The sequence below is a fragment of the Phocoena phocoena genome, chromosome 3, assembly GCF_963924675.1.
Source record: "Phocoena phocoena chromosome 3, mPhoPho1.1, whole genome shotgun sequence".
NCBI classification, from domain to species: Eukaryota; Metazoa; Chordata; class Mammalia; order Artiodactyla; family Phocoenidae; genus Phocoena; species Phocoena phocoena.
Window position 1 is genome coordinate 145,995,837 of NC_089221.1, and position 14,169 is coordinate 146,010,005.

Here is a 14,169-nt window from a genome sequence, read left to right on the forward strand (position 1 = left end):
CACATTTGGCAAGAGGTGCCCTCAGCCCCACTCTGCTCATGAAATGCTGTTTTGCAATGGGGCCTCTTTGTTCGTTAGCAACACAAAGAAAACTGTAGTGCAGTCTTCTCAGAAGGAGATGTTTCTTGTTTTAAAGACGGAAAGAGAGCTTCCTGGCTGAATATGGCTCGAATCAGCATGCAGCTCCAGTCGGGAAAGAACCCAGAGGAGATTTAGGTCTTTGCAAAATTTCTAGAACACACGAAGAGGGCACATGGCAGGAAGAAGCTTATGGGAAATGTTTCGGAAAGTATTAAAAGGTACACCTAAACAGAGTAAACAGAGCAGATTGGTTACCATCTTGTGGTACGAAGTAATTAGAAGGGGGGGGCGGCACTAGAGTCGTTAAAAACTCCCATGAAGCGACTGGCCTTCCCATTTTGGATTTCTGCTCTAGTCCTGTTTCCCAGCTGTCTTTTTGATCAGGGATTTTCCCTTTCTAGACCGTAATCAAGCTACCTTGGTGCCTGGAGCCCTCAGGATAGGCTCTGAAATCCCAAGTCACCCATTTGGTGCCTCTCCTTTGGTTCTACATTATTCCATATTGTTTGTACTAGATTTGGTCCCTCGTCCATCTCCCTAGTTTCCCCGATTGGCAGAGGCCTCCTACGGCTCTGAGTGATTGTTATCGAGGCCCAAATGCTGTGATGAAGGATGAAATGAAGGCAGGACAAACTTCTCATGAGGGCAGCTCACGCCACAAAGCTGAGGTCCCCACCGATCACAGCTCCAAGACATGTCTCCGTCCAGGTGGGTTGAGAGCAGTGGGGAGTGGGTAGACCAGATGATCTCCAGAGATACTTCAAAAGCCTGAAACCCTCTCGGCTAGGGGAGGAAATGAGAGAGGGAGGGACAGAACCGAGTTCCATGGCAGAAATTCAGGACTTGTAAGCTGGCAGCAGATGGAAAGAAAAGTGCCAACTTCTAGCAGGAGGAGATGTAGTGCATGCATTTCTTAGGGCTACTGCAAGCCCCAGGTCCTCCCTTCCGGAGGATCGGGGAAGGCCACCCAGGAGCCACCCTCCTACACCCATGCACAGCACACATCTCCAGGCACAAGACGAGATCTCCAAAAAGAAACTGGGCCAAATGAAAGTTCTCAGACCCCTCCCCTCAAAGTGATAGGTCTTCCCTATCACCTTCCCGACGCCTAGGCAAACCTGCCCAAACAGCCAATTTCCATCCAAAGCCCCCGCCGTCCCTCATTTTCCCCTGGGAAATCTCCTACCTGCTTTGTGAAACCTAAGAGAGAAGAATGAGTGAGTGTGCACCACAGGGAAACAATGGCCAGTGGTCTGGTTACAGCTGGACTAGCCCAGGAGGGGCAGCTGGCCTCCCAAAGGAGGCCCTGTATCTCTTCATGGCCTCAAATACTGCTGCGCTGTGCGTCAGTGTTTATGAAATGCTTCTCAAATAAGGTCAGTGTTCTACGCAGAGTTAGGACTCTAATAAAATGCAGAACTTGTGCTGTTTGCCAGCCAGCTGCGGAGGCATACTGGAATTCTTTCTCGGATACAATTGTTCTCAGATTAATATTTTCCCCATGAGTTTTTTTTTTTATTCTACTTGTACTTTTTTTTTTTTTTTTTATGATGTGTGAGGTTTTCTACATATTTATACCCACTAAAAGGGATGAGTAGGGCTTGCTTTCATCAGTGGTTCCTGAGGGCTTGGTGTCCCATCCTTCATTTCCCCCAACACCCCATAAATGTCCTCTCTGAACCTAGCGTGGTGGCCTTCGCCTTGTCAGTCACTTGGTGGGAAAGGATAGCCCAGATTGATTTCCACATTATTTTGAGCTGTTCCAGTGATGAGGACATTTCACTTGCCTTAGTCATCATTGTAGGCACTCAACAAATAGCTCCTTTAAATGACTGCATCCTTCACAGAGCCCCTTATTTGGTTCTACTTTCTTTTTTTTTTTTTTTTTTAATAAATTTATTTTACTTTTGGCCGCGTTGGGTCTTCGTTGCTGCGTGCGGGCTTTCTCTAGTTGCAGCTAGCGGGGGCTACTCTTCGTTGTGGTGTGTGGGCTTCTCACTGCGGTGGCTTCTCTTGTTGCAGAGCATGGGCTCTAGGCGCGCGGGCTTCAGTAGCGTGGCACGCGGGCTCTAGAGCACAGGCTCAGTAGTTGTGGCTCGCGGGCTTAGTTGCTCCGCGGCACGTGGGATCTTCCTGGACCAGGGCTCGAACCCGTGTCCCCTGCACTGGCAGGCAGATTCTTAACCACTGCACCACCAGGGAAGCCCCTGGTTCTACATTCTTGGAAACTGCCACTTATTAATTACTAAGGCAAAAAGTCCTCTCAACTCCACCCACTTGGATTGCCGACATTGGTGTGAGGCTATGTGTGCATTTGTAAAAGATGCATCTTGATAAATGAAAAGGAAAACCCCAATAAAAGTTCAAAAACATGGGTGACCCTGAGCAAGGCCTTTGAGTCCGCTGAGTTTCCTCACCTGTAAATATAAGATTCTAAGATGAACCCTGATCACCTTTCAGATGCAGGATTTAGATATTGTGGGTGGAATCAGTAAGGTATTCCCACGGCACTAGATTTAGGAGACATTTGCAGACATCTGATCTCAGTGAAACCTTGCATCAGATCTGTGAGAGAAGTGTTATTCCCACCATTCTAAAGGTTACAGATGAGATGATTAAGACTCAGAAAGATACTCCTATAAACTTCTGCAGTTAAAAAAAAATGGATGGAAACCAGGATTCCACCTAGGTCTTTTTCCTCATTAAAGGTTATATCACACCATACTCTCCACTGGTTTCCCATTCAGACCCCTTCGAAACCCAATGTATAAAACACTTTCTACCTATGTTCTAGAGCTTGGCAGAGATGCAGAGGAGAAAAAGAATATCAGGAAAGTGCTAGATGGTCCAGAAACTTTTGTAACACATTTCTGAGCAGGACAGCTCTCCAATGAAATCATCATTGCTGAGCTTTTCAATCACAGAAAGAATCTGCTCTGTTCTCTGCTTGGGCTGCAGGGAGTTTAAGAGCATGTTGTATGTAATTCATCATTCACAGAGTCCAGCCCCAGAGGACCTCTACACACCACCCTGGGCATCATAAAAGGCTTCAGATGGCCACGAAGATGAAGTCTGAAGTTGTTTTCCGGACACAGCCATGGATTGGGAGTCTCCAGTCTCCAATGAAGATCCTACGAAAATCCAATCTCAGGAATTGAAGCTTAGATGGTCAAAGTCCAAATTCAGTACTAGGCAATGGAGAGCTACACAGAGGGCAGGATCGGGCAAGAAGCCAATCTGGAAGGGTCAAGGCAGGGGCCAGGAGCCGCTCAGGCTCCAGGAGAGATACACAAGATGCACAAGTCCATGGTCAAGCCCATAAGCCTCAGATTAGAAGAGGACCACGGACATACTATGCAGACAGACCCGAGCCAGGGTCTACACTAATTGAGGGCAGGGGAGCAAAGGGTGGGTATGCTAGGTAGCAGACAGTAACTAGGGAGGCTGAAAAACTCAAGAGGGAGTCAAGGTGGGTGGTGAAATATGCTGGCAGACTTTCAGGAATGACAACGCACACTGCTGCCAAAGTGCAGAATGAATCAGGGGTCAGGAACTCAAGACTGGCATTTCGGACAAGAGAAGAGAAGTATGAGCCCACACAAGTAGTGATAAGACCGTGAAAAGTGAGGTCACATTTAGTCCAGCCAGGAGGCATCTTATACGCATCCTGCACCAGCAGGACCCGATCTCAGGGTGGCAGGAGTCCAGAGATCATGGCGGAAAGAAGGTAAGTTGTACAACTAACGGAAAAGGAAGGCGATCCCTGGCAAAAGCTAGGCAGATACTCGTGGGGGAATATATTGGTCAAGAAGGCTCATCAGAACTGTTCCTGGAGAGTTTATCCCCTCAAATCCAAAACAAAAAATCATAATAATTAGCCACATAACTATGGTGATATTCTTCCTAAGACTGGATTCAGCCCTAAACTCCCCTGTTAGATAAAACTGCCTTAAGCTCAGCTCCTGTCATTTTAAATGGGGCTCAGGCCCTCTTAGGTTCCACGCGACCGTGAACTTCTGCGAATCTAAACCACGTTCCCACTTCTACCCATGGGAACCCTATTCACCCTCAAGCTCCAATTCGAATGTCACCTACTTCCCCAAGCTGGACAGGATGGCTCCTTTGCCAGGTGTCCAGAACACAGCCTTGGCACCCCTCTCAGGATGCCTTACATCAAACAGGTTCTCCCTGATTTGACTGGATATCATTGTTGTTTTCTTTTTCTTCTGGCTGTTCTTTGAGAATTGGGTTTAGAAGACAGGTAAGGGCGGCTGACTTAACCTGGGGGAGGAATGACATGACCAGTGGTTGGAGCGCAGACCAGAGACCAGCCTGCCTGGATAAACCCTGGCTCCACTTCTCCCACCTGAGGAAGTTACTTCACCTCTCTGACTTTGTTTCCTTAACTGTAAAATGGGGACACAATGAGTTCCTGTCTCACATGATCGTCCGAAGATTGAGGCCATGCATATAAAGGGTGAGAAAAGCGCCAGGCGCAAAGAAGGGCTCCATAAATGGGAGCTGTCATGGTGGTGGCGATTGTCATTGTTATTATTTACAAAGATGTTGGGAGTGCCTCAGCCCTCTCTGCTTCATCCTCCATCACATTCATTCCAAGCACTACTCAAGCAAATGAGCCCTGTGCCAGTGGGTGCCCCGGATGGTAAAGGAAACCACTTTGAGAAACTCAGGCTTCTCAGCTGAGCCATGCTGCTGAAAGAAGGGTCCAATTTCTCAGGCTCAAATATTTTACAGGAGAGAATAACACACATGTACCCATCAACACACACACACACACACACACACACACACCCCACATCCCATGCTGATGGGGCTTCTGGCACCAGCCTGACAGAACAAGGATGAAGCAAACGGCATGAAGGAAAAGGCTACAAGAAACCAAGAGTTTCGAGAAAATGCAACAAACAGGGGAATTAAACATTAATAGGAAATCATTCCAGAGAAAATACGAACAGAACCCCAGGGAAAGAAGATGCTACAGGCTAATAAGACCTCAACATTTTTATCTACCCCAGCAGGAAAGAACAGGACAATGTATTTTTGTAATCCACACCCCAGACCACAGAAAGACTTGGAAAAAAGCAGAGAGAACTCTTGTTGATTATACTGACAACCTGGATAAAGATCTGTAGGGCAAGCTCACTAAAACTGCAGAGGAAATGAGGAGAGGAGTGGTTATTATGCTAGAAGGGAAAATCAAAATAGAAATGTTCCTGAAAAGCTGATGAAATGAAACTATTTGCCAAAATTTAATTAGGATAAATGCAAAGTGTTGCACTTAGACGCCAAAAGGTCAAGTGCACAAATCTGGGATTTGGGGGGGGGGGGCGGAAATAGGATCAACGGCAGGGAGGGTTGGGGAGACATTGGGGATGCAGTGAACAGCTGGGTCAAAATGAGCCAACGCAGGGGCGGTGGCTGTGCAAAGTGAAGAGGTCCCTTTAGCATGCACTGATAGAAGGTAAGATAACAAGAGAGTGGAAGGTCTCATCCCAACTAATATAAGGCAAAGAGAATTGGAATCTATTTAGAGGAACATAACTAGGAATAGGGAGAGTGCCTGTCTCAAAGTCTAACACGCACAGAATAGTTGAGGTGATTATAAAAGTTTATGGAGAAAAGGGAAGACTTGGGTAAGTGGGTGGTGAGAAATGCAAGAGCAATAAGACGTTTGAAATCCTATCATTTGGGAAAAGGATTCTGCTTGCTCTATGTAATAACAAGTAATGGGAGATAAGTTCAACCCCCAAACAAAGAAAAATTTCTTCTTAGAACTGCTTTTAAAAATAGAATAAATTGCCCTAGGAAGCACTGAGTGCCTCACCACCAAATGTAATCAAACCAAGGAGAATGACCACTTTCTCCAAAGTCGTGCTGGTGGAATATCAACCTGTACATGGTTGGAACTTGGACAGGAGGACCCCCTTCAACCTTGAAAATCCATATTTTTCCAAATCAGGTTTTATCTTGAGCGTGCTATGGAAGGAAGACTACAGTCAGCAAGAATTATGGTAATCAAAATGATAGGCGTATTTATGGAGGATGCACTGTGATTCAGGTAGTCTATATACTCACAGCATCCTATGAAGGGGTATTATTATTATTCCCATTTTATAAATGAGGAAACTGAGGTCACCCAGCTAGTTAAATGGTAAATTGAGGATTTTTAATCACACACTCGGGACACTGTTTCCCAGGGAACGGCTGTATCAAACATGGTGCTAGCAACAGACCAACGGAGACCACAGAGAGTGGGAAGGAGAGCATAGCCTTTGGCAGACCAGCACCAGCAAAATACCAATCTAGGTCTCCAAGCAGAGGATTCTTATTATGAGCTCTTCCCACCTGAGTAAGATGGATTTAAATTTAAGGCTGGAGAATCACGAACAATGGAGAGCCTTGAAAACGCAACACCAGAAACCACAGCAGGGCACCCTCTGATCTACTGTATCCAGAATGAGTGGTGGTTCAGAAAACCTCTCAGGAAAAACCATACCTTGTTATTTTTTTGTGTTTGTTGTTTTGTTTTTCCAGCAGTTCTAAAAAGGGTTAAGACCACCTTACATAATGAGGGTGGAGCATGCTAGTAAATACAGCTGTTTCAAGTAAAAGCGGTAACAGAGGCAGACACGGGAAGTCAGTAAAAGGAGGTATTTAGGGAAAGACGGAAGGAATGAGCATTGAAAAATAAAGAGTCAGGGCCAAAAATTCCCCATGAAAATCTGACCCCCCCCAAAATAAATCAATAAAATGCATTCCTTATTTAAATATACCACAAAGCACCATGCCCATGGAAAAGATATAAACCACTTCAACCGTAATCCCCGTTTTATGGAACAGAGGCCAACCTGGGCTTAGCTGGGGAGGAGAGGGAGGGAACCAGGCACAGGGAGTCTGGGCAGAGCCTACGTGCAGGCGAGGAACTTGCCTCGACAGGCACACTTCAAGCGGCCATCTCCAAACTTCCAGCTGGATGGGGCCCAAGACGAAGAAATGGAAGTGACAGCTGTGGTCACTATCATTAAGCGTTCGTGGAGGCCTGTGTGCCAGGTACTGTGTTAAGCACTTCCTGTGCATTATTTCATGTAATCGCCCCCCAGAGGACCATTTACTCTTCGCCCTTTACAAGTAAGGAATGGTAGGTGGAAAAGCAACGGACTGGGCGTTGTGCTGAGTGCATCACATGGATTGCCTCGGGCCACATTCACAGCATTTCCGCAGGGCCAGCGGGATTACCATCCCCCTATTACAGGCATGGAAATATGGTACAAAGGGATTAAACAGACAGCAGCCCAGAGGAGCGGAGTGACCCGCCCCAGGTGCAACAGCAAAGATGTAACAGAGCCAGAATTTAAACCAGAGCTGTCTTATCTCCAGAGCCCAGGCCTGAACCAGAAGACATGGGGCTCTGAAACCTTCTTGCACGTCCCACTCAGTGCAAAAGATCCCACCGCTCTCGGACCCACTGTTCTCACTTTCCAGGGGAGAAAGCACCCAGTGACAACAAACAGAACTGGGGAGAAACAAAATAACAATCAAAGTGGCAAAAATGCCAAAATAAACATGGCTCAGCTCATGGCAATAGCAAAACTTAACAGTGAACCTACAAATACTTCGATTAATACAAGCAGAGCAGCAATCAAAGACCACAGGGAGTGCAGGATAATACTGATGAGCTCCTGATTAGGAAGTCCTATGGCTTAGGCGTTCAGGATTTCTAGCTCTTTTCATGGGCATGTGCATAGTAGGAGTTTTGCAAGGTTGCTAAGCAACGTCTGGCAACCAGACTCCAGAGTGGATCACTCATTATGAGTCCTTGGTAACTCTAGTAAGGCAGTCATTTTAGTTCACGAAAGACAAATTTTAGAAACCCTTAATAACTCATATAATAGGTTACTAATAAGTGGCCCTTAGCCATACATAAAAAATGCAGATCTGTAACCGCCCAGCTTTCACTTGTAAGAACTAAAGACTCGTACTTTTGAGATTCATCATTAATTTATTCAACACATACTTGTTGAAAACGTACTATGTGCCAGGCGCTGTTCTATGCTATGGGGAAGAGGCCCCTCCCTGACAGTTCACCAGTGAACTACAGACTATACACCAAAAAACCACAGACTATACTAGAATTCTACTTTTAGGAAAATGAGGCCCAGAGAGGTAAAGCAATCTGTTCAGTGTTGCACAGCACACTGGAGGCGGATATGTTCAGTTGCTCACGTCCAGGCCAGTAGGCTCGGCAGGAGAACACTGCTTCCCGGAAAGGCCACGTCCCCATGGTTGGTCAAGAGAGGCCCCATGACCCACCAGCTTGCCCCCGGTCCGCTGAGCTAGCCCCGAGGGCTGGCAGTACCAGGATGCAGGGCTTGGCTGTTGAGCATTTTGGAAAGTCTCCCACTTGACCTCAGGACCTCTGTGGTCAAGTAAGGGAAAGCCTATGACACGGTGTTGGTTTTTATTGGACCCAACCACCGGCGAAGCTTGCCGTCATCTGGAGTGATGGAGAAAATTAAGTTACCACATTCTCACGTTTCAGCCTTTAGCCTGTATTCCTTCGCAAACAGGAAATGTTTATTTAAATACAGCAGTCTCCAGCATGTTCCAGAGCCAAGTGAAAAACCAAAGATGTCCACTCTTGCCCCGCTCCACTGTTCAGGCCACCACCTCGCTGCGGGTGAGAAGTAGGCCTCTGCCTGCCTTTAGGCAGGACGAGGCAAAGGGGCCCTGCGTGAGAGTTCATTTTCATCTGTCTCCTCTTTTTCCAGGCCGAGATTGTGGTTGGAGAAGAATTACATCTGTGGGCTCCTTTTGTACTCAGAAGGGTAAACGCAACATCTGTTTACTCTGTGCTCCATGGTAAATGTTTTGTTTCAGGCACCACCATTCACTTCCTCTCCCCTTGTCCTCTATCTTTGCTCCACGGATAATAAATTACACTGAATTCTCCTCTGCGTTTATTTAGCTTTCTTGTGGGTGTCACCTCCCCATTGAGGGGAAGGAAAAAAAAATGTCGGTAGTTTATAAACAACAGAGAGTTTCTCTGTGTGATGTGCTGACATTATGGAGAATATGCTACAACACAGACCCCTAGCTCTGATACCAGCTTAATTATGAACAATTTAACAGGCCCCATTCCAGGCCTGAAGCAAAGTCCAAATGGTGACCACATTATCCCATTATCCTCATGGACGTTTGCTTTAATGGCGTGCCATGGGTGGACAAGGCCTCACAAGTCAACACTACCAGAGCAACAAACCCTCCCTCCCCACACACACACACCTCTTCATAAAAGCCTCTTTGGGAGACAGAACAGCAGGAACAGAGAAGGGAGAAAATGTTTCCTCTTTGTTATAAAACACAACATAAACATTTGAGATCAGAAAATGGATCTTCGGAAGGTCCCGAGCATCTGACGGCAGTGCTGACAAAACTTAGCCACATGAAAAATATGAGCCCTGAGAAGTTTAAAGGCTCACTAAAGGAAAGTTCCTTCTTCCGTCGTTTGCTTACATTCTTTAAGTTGGATTGCTGGTTTTCTTCTGTATATGCCATGATTTTATACACAGTTACTGGAATGCAGTGGACGCTCAAGTCATGTTTGTTGAATGAATGAAGGGAGGAATGAATGAAAAATTCCTCACTAAAGAAATCCTTAGCATAGCTCAGAAATGCCACCGCCCCACAAGAGTTTGCAAAACTGTAATGTTACAGGTGAGTTGACTGAGACAGGGTGTGGGGTGACGAAGGAGTATTGGGACTCTTGGGAGGCTGCACCTAATCCCTGCAGTAACTCTGACCCAGCCTGCTTGTAAAGGCTGCCCCCTCTCCTGGGGAGGGAAGAGACTAGAATGAGAAACCAGCCGCATCACCCCAACGCACCCCAACCAAAAAGACGTCAGTGACCAGAACAAAGGCAGAGGAGACTCAGATATTCCAAAGCACCTCCTACTTCGCCAATGCCTGCCGGTGGCCATGGCAGCAGGGGGCCCATGGGAACGCCCAGGACTCTACCCAGTCTCTTCAATTATAGAGCAGATGGGCAGCCCCCAGCTGCCTGGGTCTCCTGGGAGAGGTAGCACGGTGGCATGCTGGCTGCAATGCTGTGCCTGCAGCTTTTGAAGACCTCCTACGTGCTAGAAGGAGAGGGGCCCACTCTCCTCGGTGTCTCAAACATGCAACATGATTTTGAATATCAAAGAGAAGTGGACTCAAGACCCCAAAAGGAGAGCTAATGTCAAGGCAAGTCAAATGTGTGCAGGGTGTATCTGGAGCAGCAGCAACTGGTGCCTGTTTTAAGACCCCAGCCCACAGAGAACCCTCCCAGGACCGTCTACTTATAGATCTTGGCCCAAGCTGAACCTTGTTCCAAGGATGTCCAGCCGCGTGGTAGGGGGTATGGACTTAGGAGCCAGACGTGCTCGAGTTCAGACACTTAACTAGCTACTACATGACCTTGAACAAATGACAAAAAGGCTTAACTGTAAAGTGGAATAATAAGCATTACCTTTGTAACTAATGATCATTGTAGAGATTCAGTAAGATAACACATGTAAACAAACTGAGGCACAGAAAGCATTCATTAAACATTAGCTACAGTTATTATTTCACTAACTCATGTGGCTGGCCCTGGTGTTGAGGAGGGAGAGGAGTTTAGCTTATAAGTTACAGGTTTCCAAAAATACCACTAAAACAAGATTTTCACTGGCATGGTAGAATATAATGTCTGAGTTAAGCTGTAGAAACCTGGATTCTGCCCTTTTGTTGCCATCCCCTTGCTGTGTGACCTTAGGCAAGTCATTTCACATTTCCGAGCCTCGTTTTCTACACATATTCATGAAGGTTCAGCTCTAACCCTCAAGGACTGTTTGGTTCAACCCCACAGAATAATCACGGCACTTGAAAAAAATGTCTTGAGCCAAAGGAAAGCTCCAGGAAAAAGGCAGTTCTACTGAGTCTCCGCTCAGGGACACATAAAAAGTAAGCGGAAGAGAAGTGGAGTGACAGGAGGTGACTAACAGGAATAACACACTCTAGGACAATACATCTTAGTCTCTGGCCCACTCTCCTCCAGACTAAAGTCAAGAAGGCAGAATCTTGAAAACCCATGCACCTACTCTAAGACATGTGCAGAAGGGGGCAGCGGGAGAGCAAGGCATGCAGAAATCTACCAGCTAGAGCAAACCCTCACCCACTTCTGGGCTGTGTTCCCAGTCCAGTTCCAACCCCCTCTACCATTTCTCCCTCCTTCCCCACTCCCCAACTGCAGGCTAGGAAGAGCCCACCCCAGAGTCCAAGTTTTGAAATTGGTCCGAGGATCAAAATGATAAATGTTTCCAAAACGTTGACATATGAAAAGTAAATATTTGGTTGCACAATTGGGGTTAAAACGAGGGTCAATCCACCCCACTCTCCAAGCGCCTCTCCTCTTGCTGCCAAGCCCAGGATCCGAGGCTGAGTGCGGTTTGTAAGATTATAGCGCTGGGTCTCATTTAAAGGGCTGTCAGCATTTCCATTCTCCGGCCCGTTTGGGGAGGCATTTATAACCGAGCCATAAAAAATTCACCGGGGCTGCAACTTGGCATCTCCGAGGCCGCGCTCCAGGCAGGGCGGGTTTTGCAAGCACCCACTCTGAATTGGTTCGGTTCCTCAGAAGTTAGACCTTCAGACACACTCTCAACTTTCCTCGCAAGGGCAGCCAGAGAGCGGCTGGCCCATTCTGATCTCCAAGCCGGTCACAGTTTCTCAGGCCCTCTCTCCTGTCTCCGTGCCCTGACGGCCCATCACCCTTCAGCTTTCTCCTTCGCCCCCTCTTTAATGAGCGCGGACCCCTTACCCTCGCCCTACGACCTCCCTGTCTGCAGTGTCATCTCTCCTCGCCTCCTGCCAGCATTCTCCTTGGAAGCTGTCAGCTGGCCCTGCGTCTGGCACTCTCACCCCTGGAGAGACACTGATCTTTGCTCATCACTGGGGTCCTCGAGACCTCTCTCCCCAGACCTGCCCAAAGCCACAGACCCCCAACTCAGAGAGTGAAGGGTCCGATGCAGGAGAGGGTGAAGGCAGAGAATGCAACTAGCGCGGCCAAGGAGAAGGAAGGATCTGGCGCCGGGGGGCCCCCTCTGTGGGACCCAGGTGGGTGGCCTGGGTGAGGCAGGGCGGGGCGGGGGTACTCACAGGCGCTCGGCGTTGCGGGGGATGCCCCGGGGAACCGCCCGGAGGCCCAGCCCGTGGCAGTCCACGCTGGCGGCGGAGCAGGTACACTTGGTGGGGCAGGCGGCAGCGCGGGGGCCGCTCAGAACACTCGCCAGCGCGAAGGCCAGCACCAGGCGGGCGCGCACCGCGGCGCCTTCCTCCGTCCGCCCGGGGGCCATAGTGTGCAGGGGCCCGCGCCCGGAGGAGGTTGCCTCGGCGGGGCAAGACGCGTGGAGCCCACGGAGGTGCGCTGGGAGCACGGGCGGCCTGGGGAGCGGGCGGCTGAGTTGGCGCGGAGGAGGAGCGAGCTCGGCGCTCAGGCGCACGGGGCGCGGGCGGAGCGGGGCGCGCCGGGCGGCGGCGGCGGCAGCAGCAGCTCCATCGGCGGGGCCGGCGCTGCCCCGCTGCGCATCGCTCGGAGTGCCCAGGTGCCGAGCGCCCCCTGGCCCCGCTGGCCCGCGGCCCGGGGCGCGGGCCGGGTTGGGGACCTGGGGCGAGCTCAGTGAGGCACGGGCGCCCCGGGAGGTTCGGCTTGGGGCTGGGCTCGGGAGCGCGGCGGCGGTGGCGGCGGCTGAGGCACGGGGCGACCGGGTGAGCTGGCCGGCGCTCGCTCTCTCCATTCACTGAGCCGGGCAGACACCGGAGACGTGGGGCCCACCCCTCCCGCCCCCCAAAAACGCCAGCTCCGCCTCCCATTGGCTGCGCCGCGCGTCATGTCGACTAAGTTGGGAACTTTGCTGGAGCAACCGAGATCTCGAAGGGAGGAGGCAGCGGAGGAGGGAGCTCGGCCAGCAGGGCCCCAGAATTGAGGCTTACTCACTCTGAGGAGCCAAGGGCTGATCAGGCTGGTGTCCCTGAGCTGGGCATGCTACTCAATATTCTTTCCTTCTGTCCCAACACCGTCCCGCAAGGGGGCATTTGAGTACCCCGACCTTAATAGACAAAAACTCAAAGTTCAGAGAAGTGAAGTGACTTGCCTGGTCACAGCCACGAGGGACCCCAAACCGCAGCCCTCTCATTCACCCATGTTTCACTTCACAGCCCATCAAAGCCCATCAAGCTACCTCATCTACAAAGATCCTACCTCATCTTGGCCAAGATCCACTTCTTCCCGAAGGACCTACTCTACTGACATTACTGCACTCCGCGTTCACAAATGTCACAGAAAGTGGTCATCTGAGTGGTTCAGGTCGCTGCTGGTAAACCCTACCCGTAGGCCTGTCCTTCTTTGCCCAACCCCAATGCCTGCTGTGCTGTAAAAGTAGGGATGGCAGGGCCTTGGACCCCTGGATTGACAATGCTGTGTTCCTAGTCCTTGAGCTTCTGCCTCCTGACCAGGTGACTCTGGGTCAGTCGTGTCACCACTCGGCTTTGATTTCCTCAAAACAAGGAGGCCACAGCCCTGTCTGGGCCCACCTCACTGGGCTGTTCGGAGCATCAAAGAAGAGAAAGTGTTTTTTTCAAAGAGTCATTTGCATGCAAGGCATCCCTTCTGCCCCCCCCCCCCCCCCCCCCCCCCCCCCCCCGCCATGCCTTCCTCTTCCAGTGGCCGCTCAAAATTGGCCAGGTCTGAGCTTTTCCAGATGCTGTGGGGAGGGGCGTGTGTTAGAGGCTCCATAAATACTTGTAGGAATGATTCTGTTTGTTTGTTTGGAGGGAGAGGGCAGGAACTGGAGGAAGTATTGCCCAGACTTCCTTGAGGTCTGCTCACGCTGGAAAAATCTGAATGAGCCCTGTACACACACACACACCCCATCACATATACCCACTTGTACACAAACATGCTTACACACTCAGACACATTCACACTCGATCACATATAACACACGTGCACATGCACGCTCACACACACACTCACACACCCCGCGTCATCGA

At 49.5% G+C, this 14,169-nt stretch overlaps 1 protein-coding gene across 3 annotated transcripts in view; it reads right to left on the reverse strand.

Moving 5' to 3' along the window:
- Positions 1–12,575, reverse strand: part of SLIT3 (slit guidance ligand 3) — a 611,339-nt gene extending 598,764 nt beyond the window's left edge. For 2 of the 3 annotated variants that reach the window (XM_065875016.1, XM_065875015.1), the window contains exon 1: positions 12,277–12,473. In XM_065875016.1, coding sequence (XP_065731088.1) covers positions 12,277–12,473 — 197 coding nt within the window. Of the gene's footprint in view, positions 1–12,276 lie in introns of all 3 variants that reach the window. The other variant, XM_065875017.1, reaches the window with a different exon arrangement.
- Positions 12,576–14,169: the final 1,594 nt, after the last annotated feature.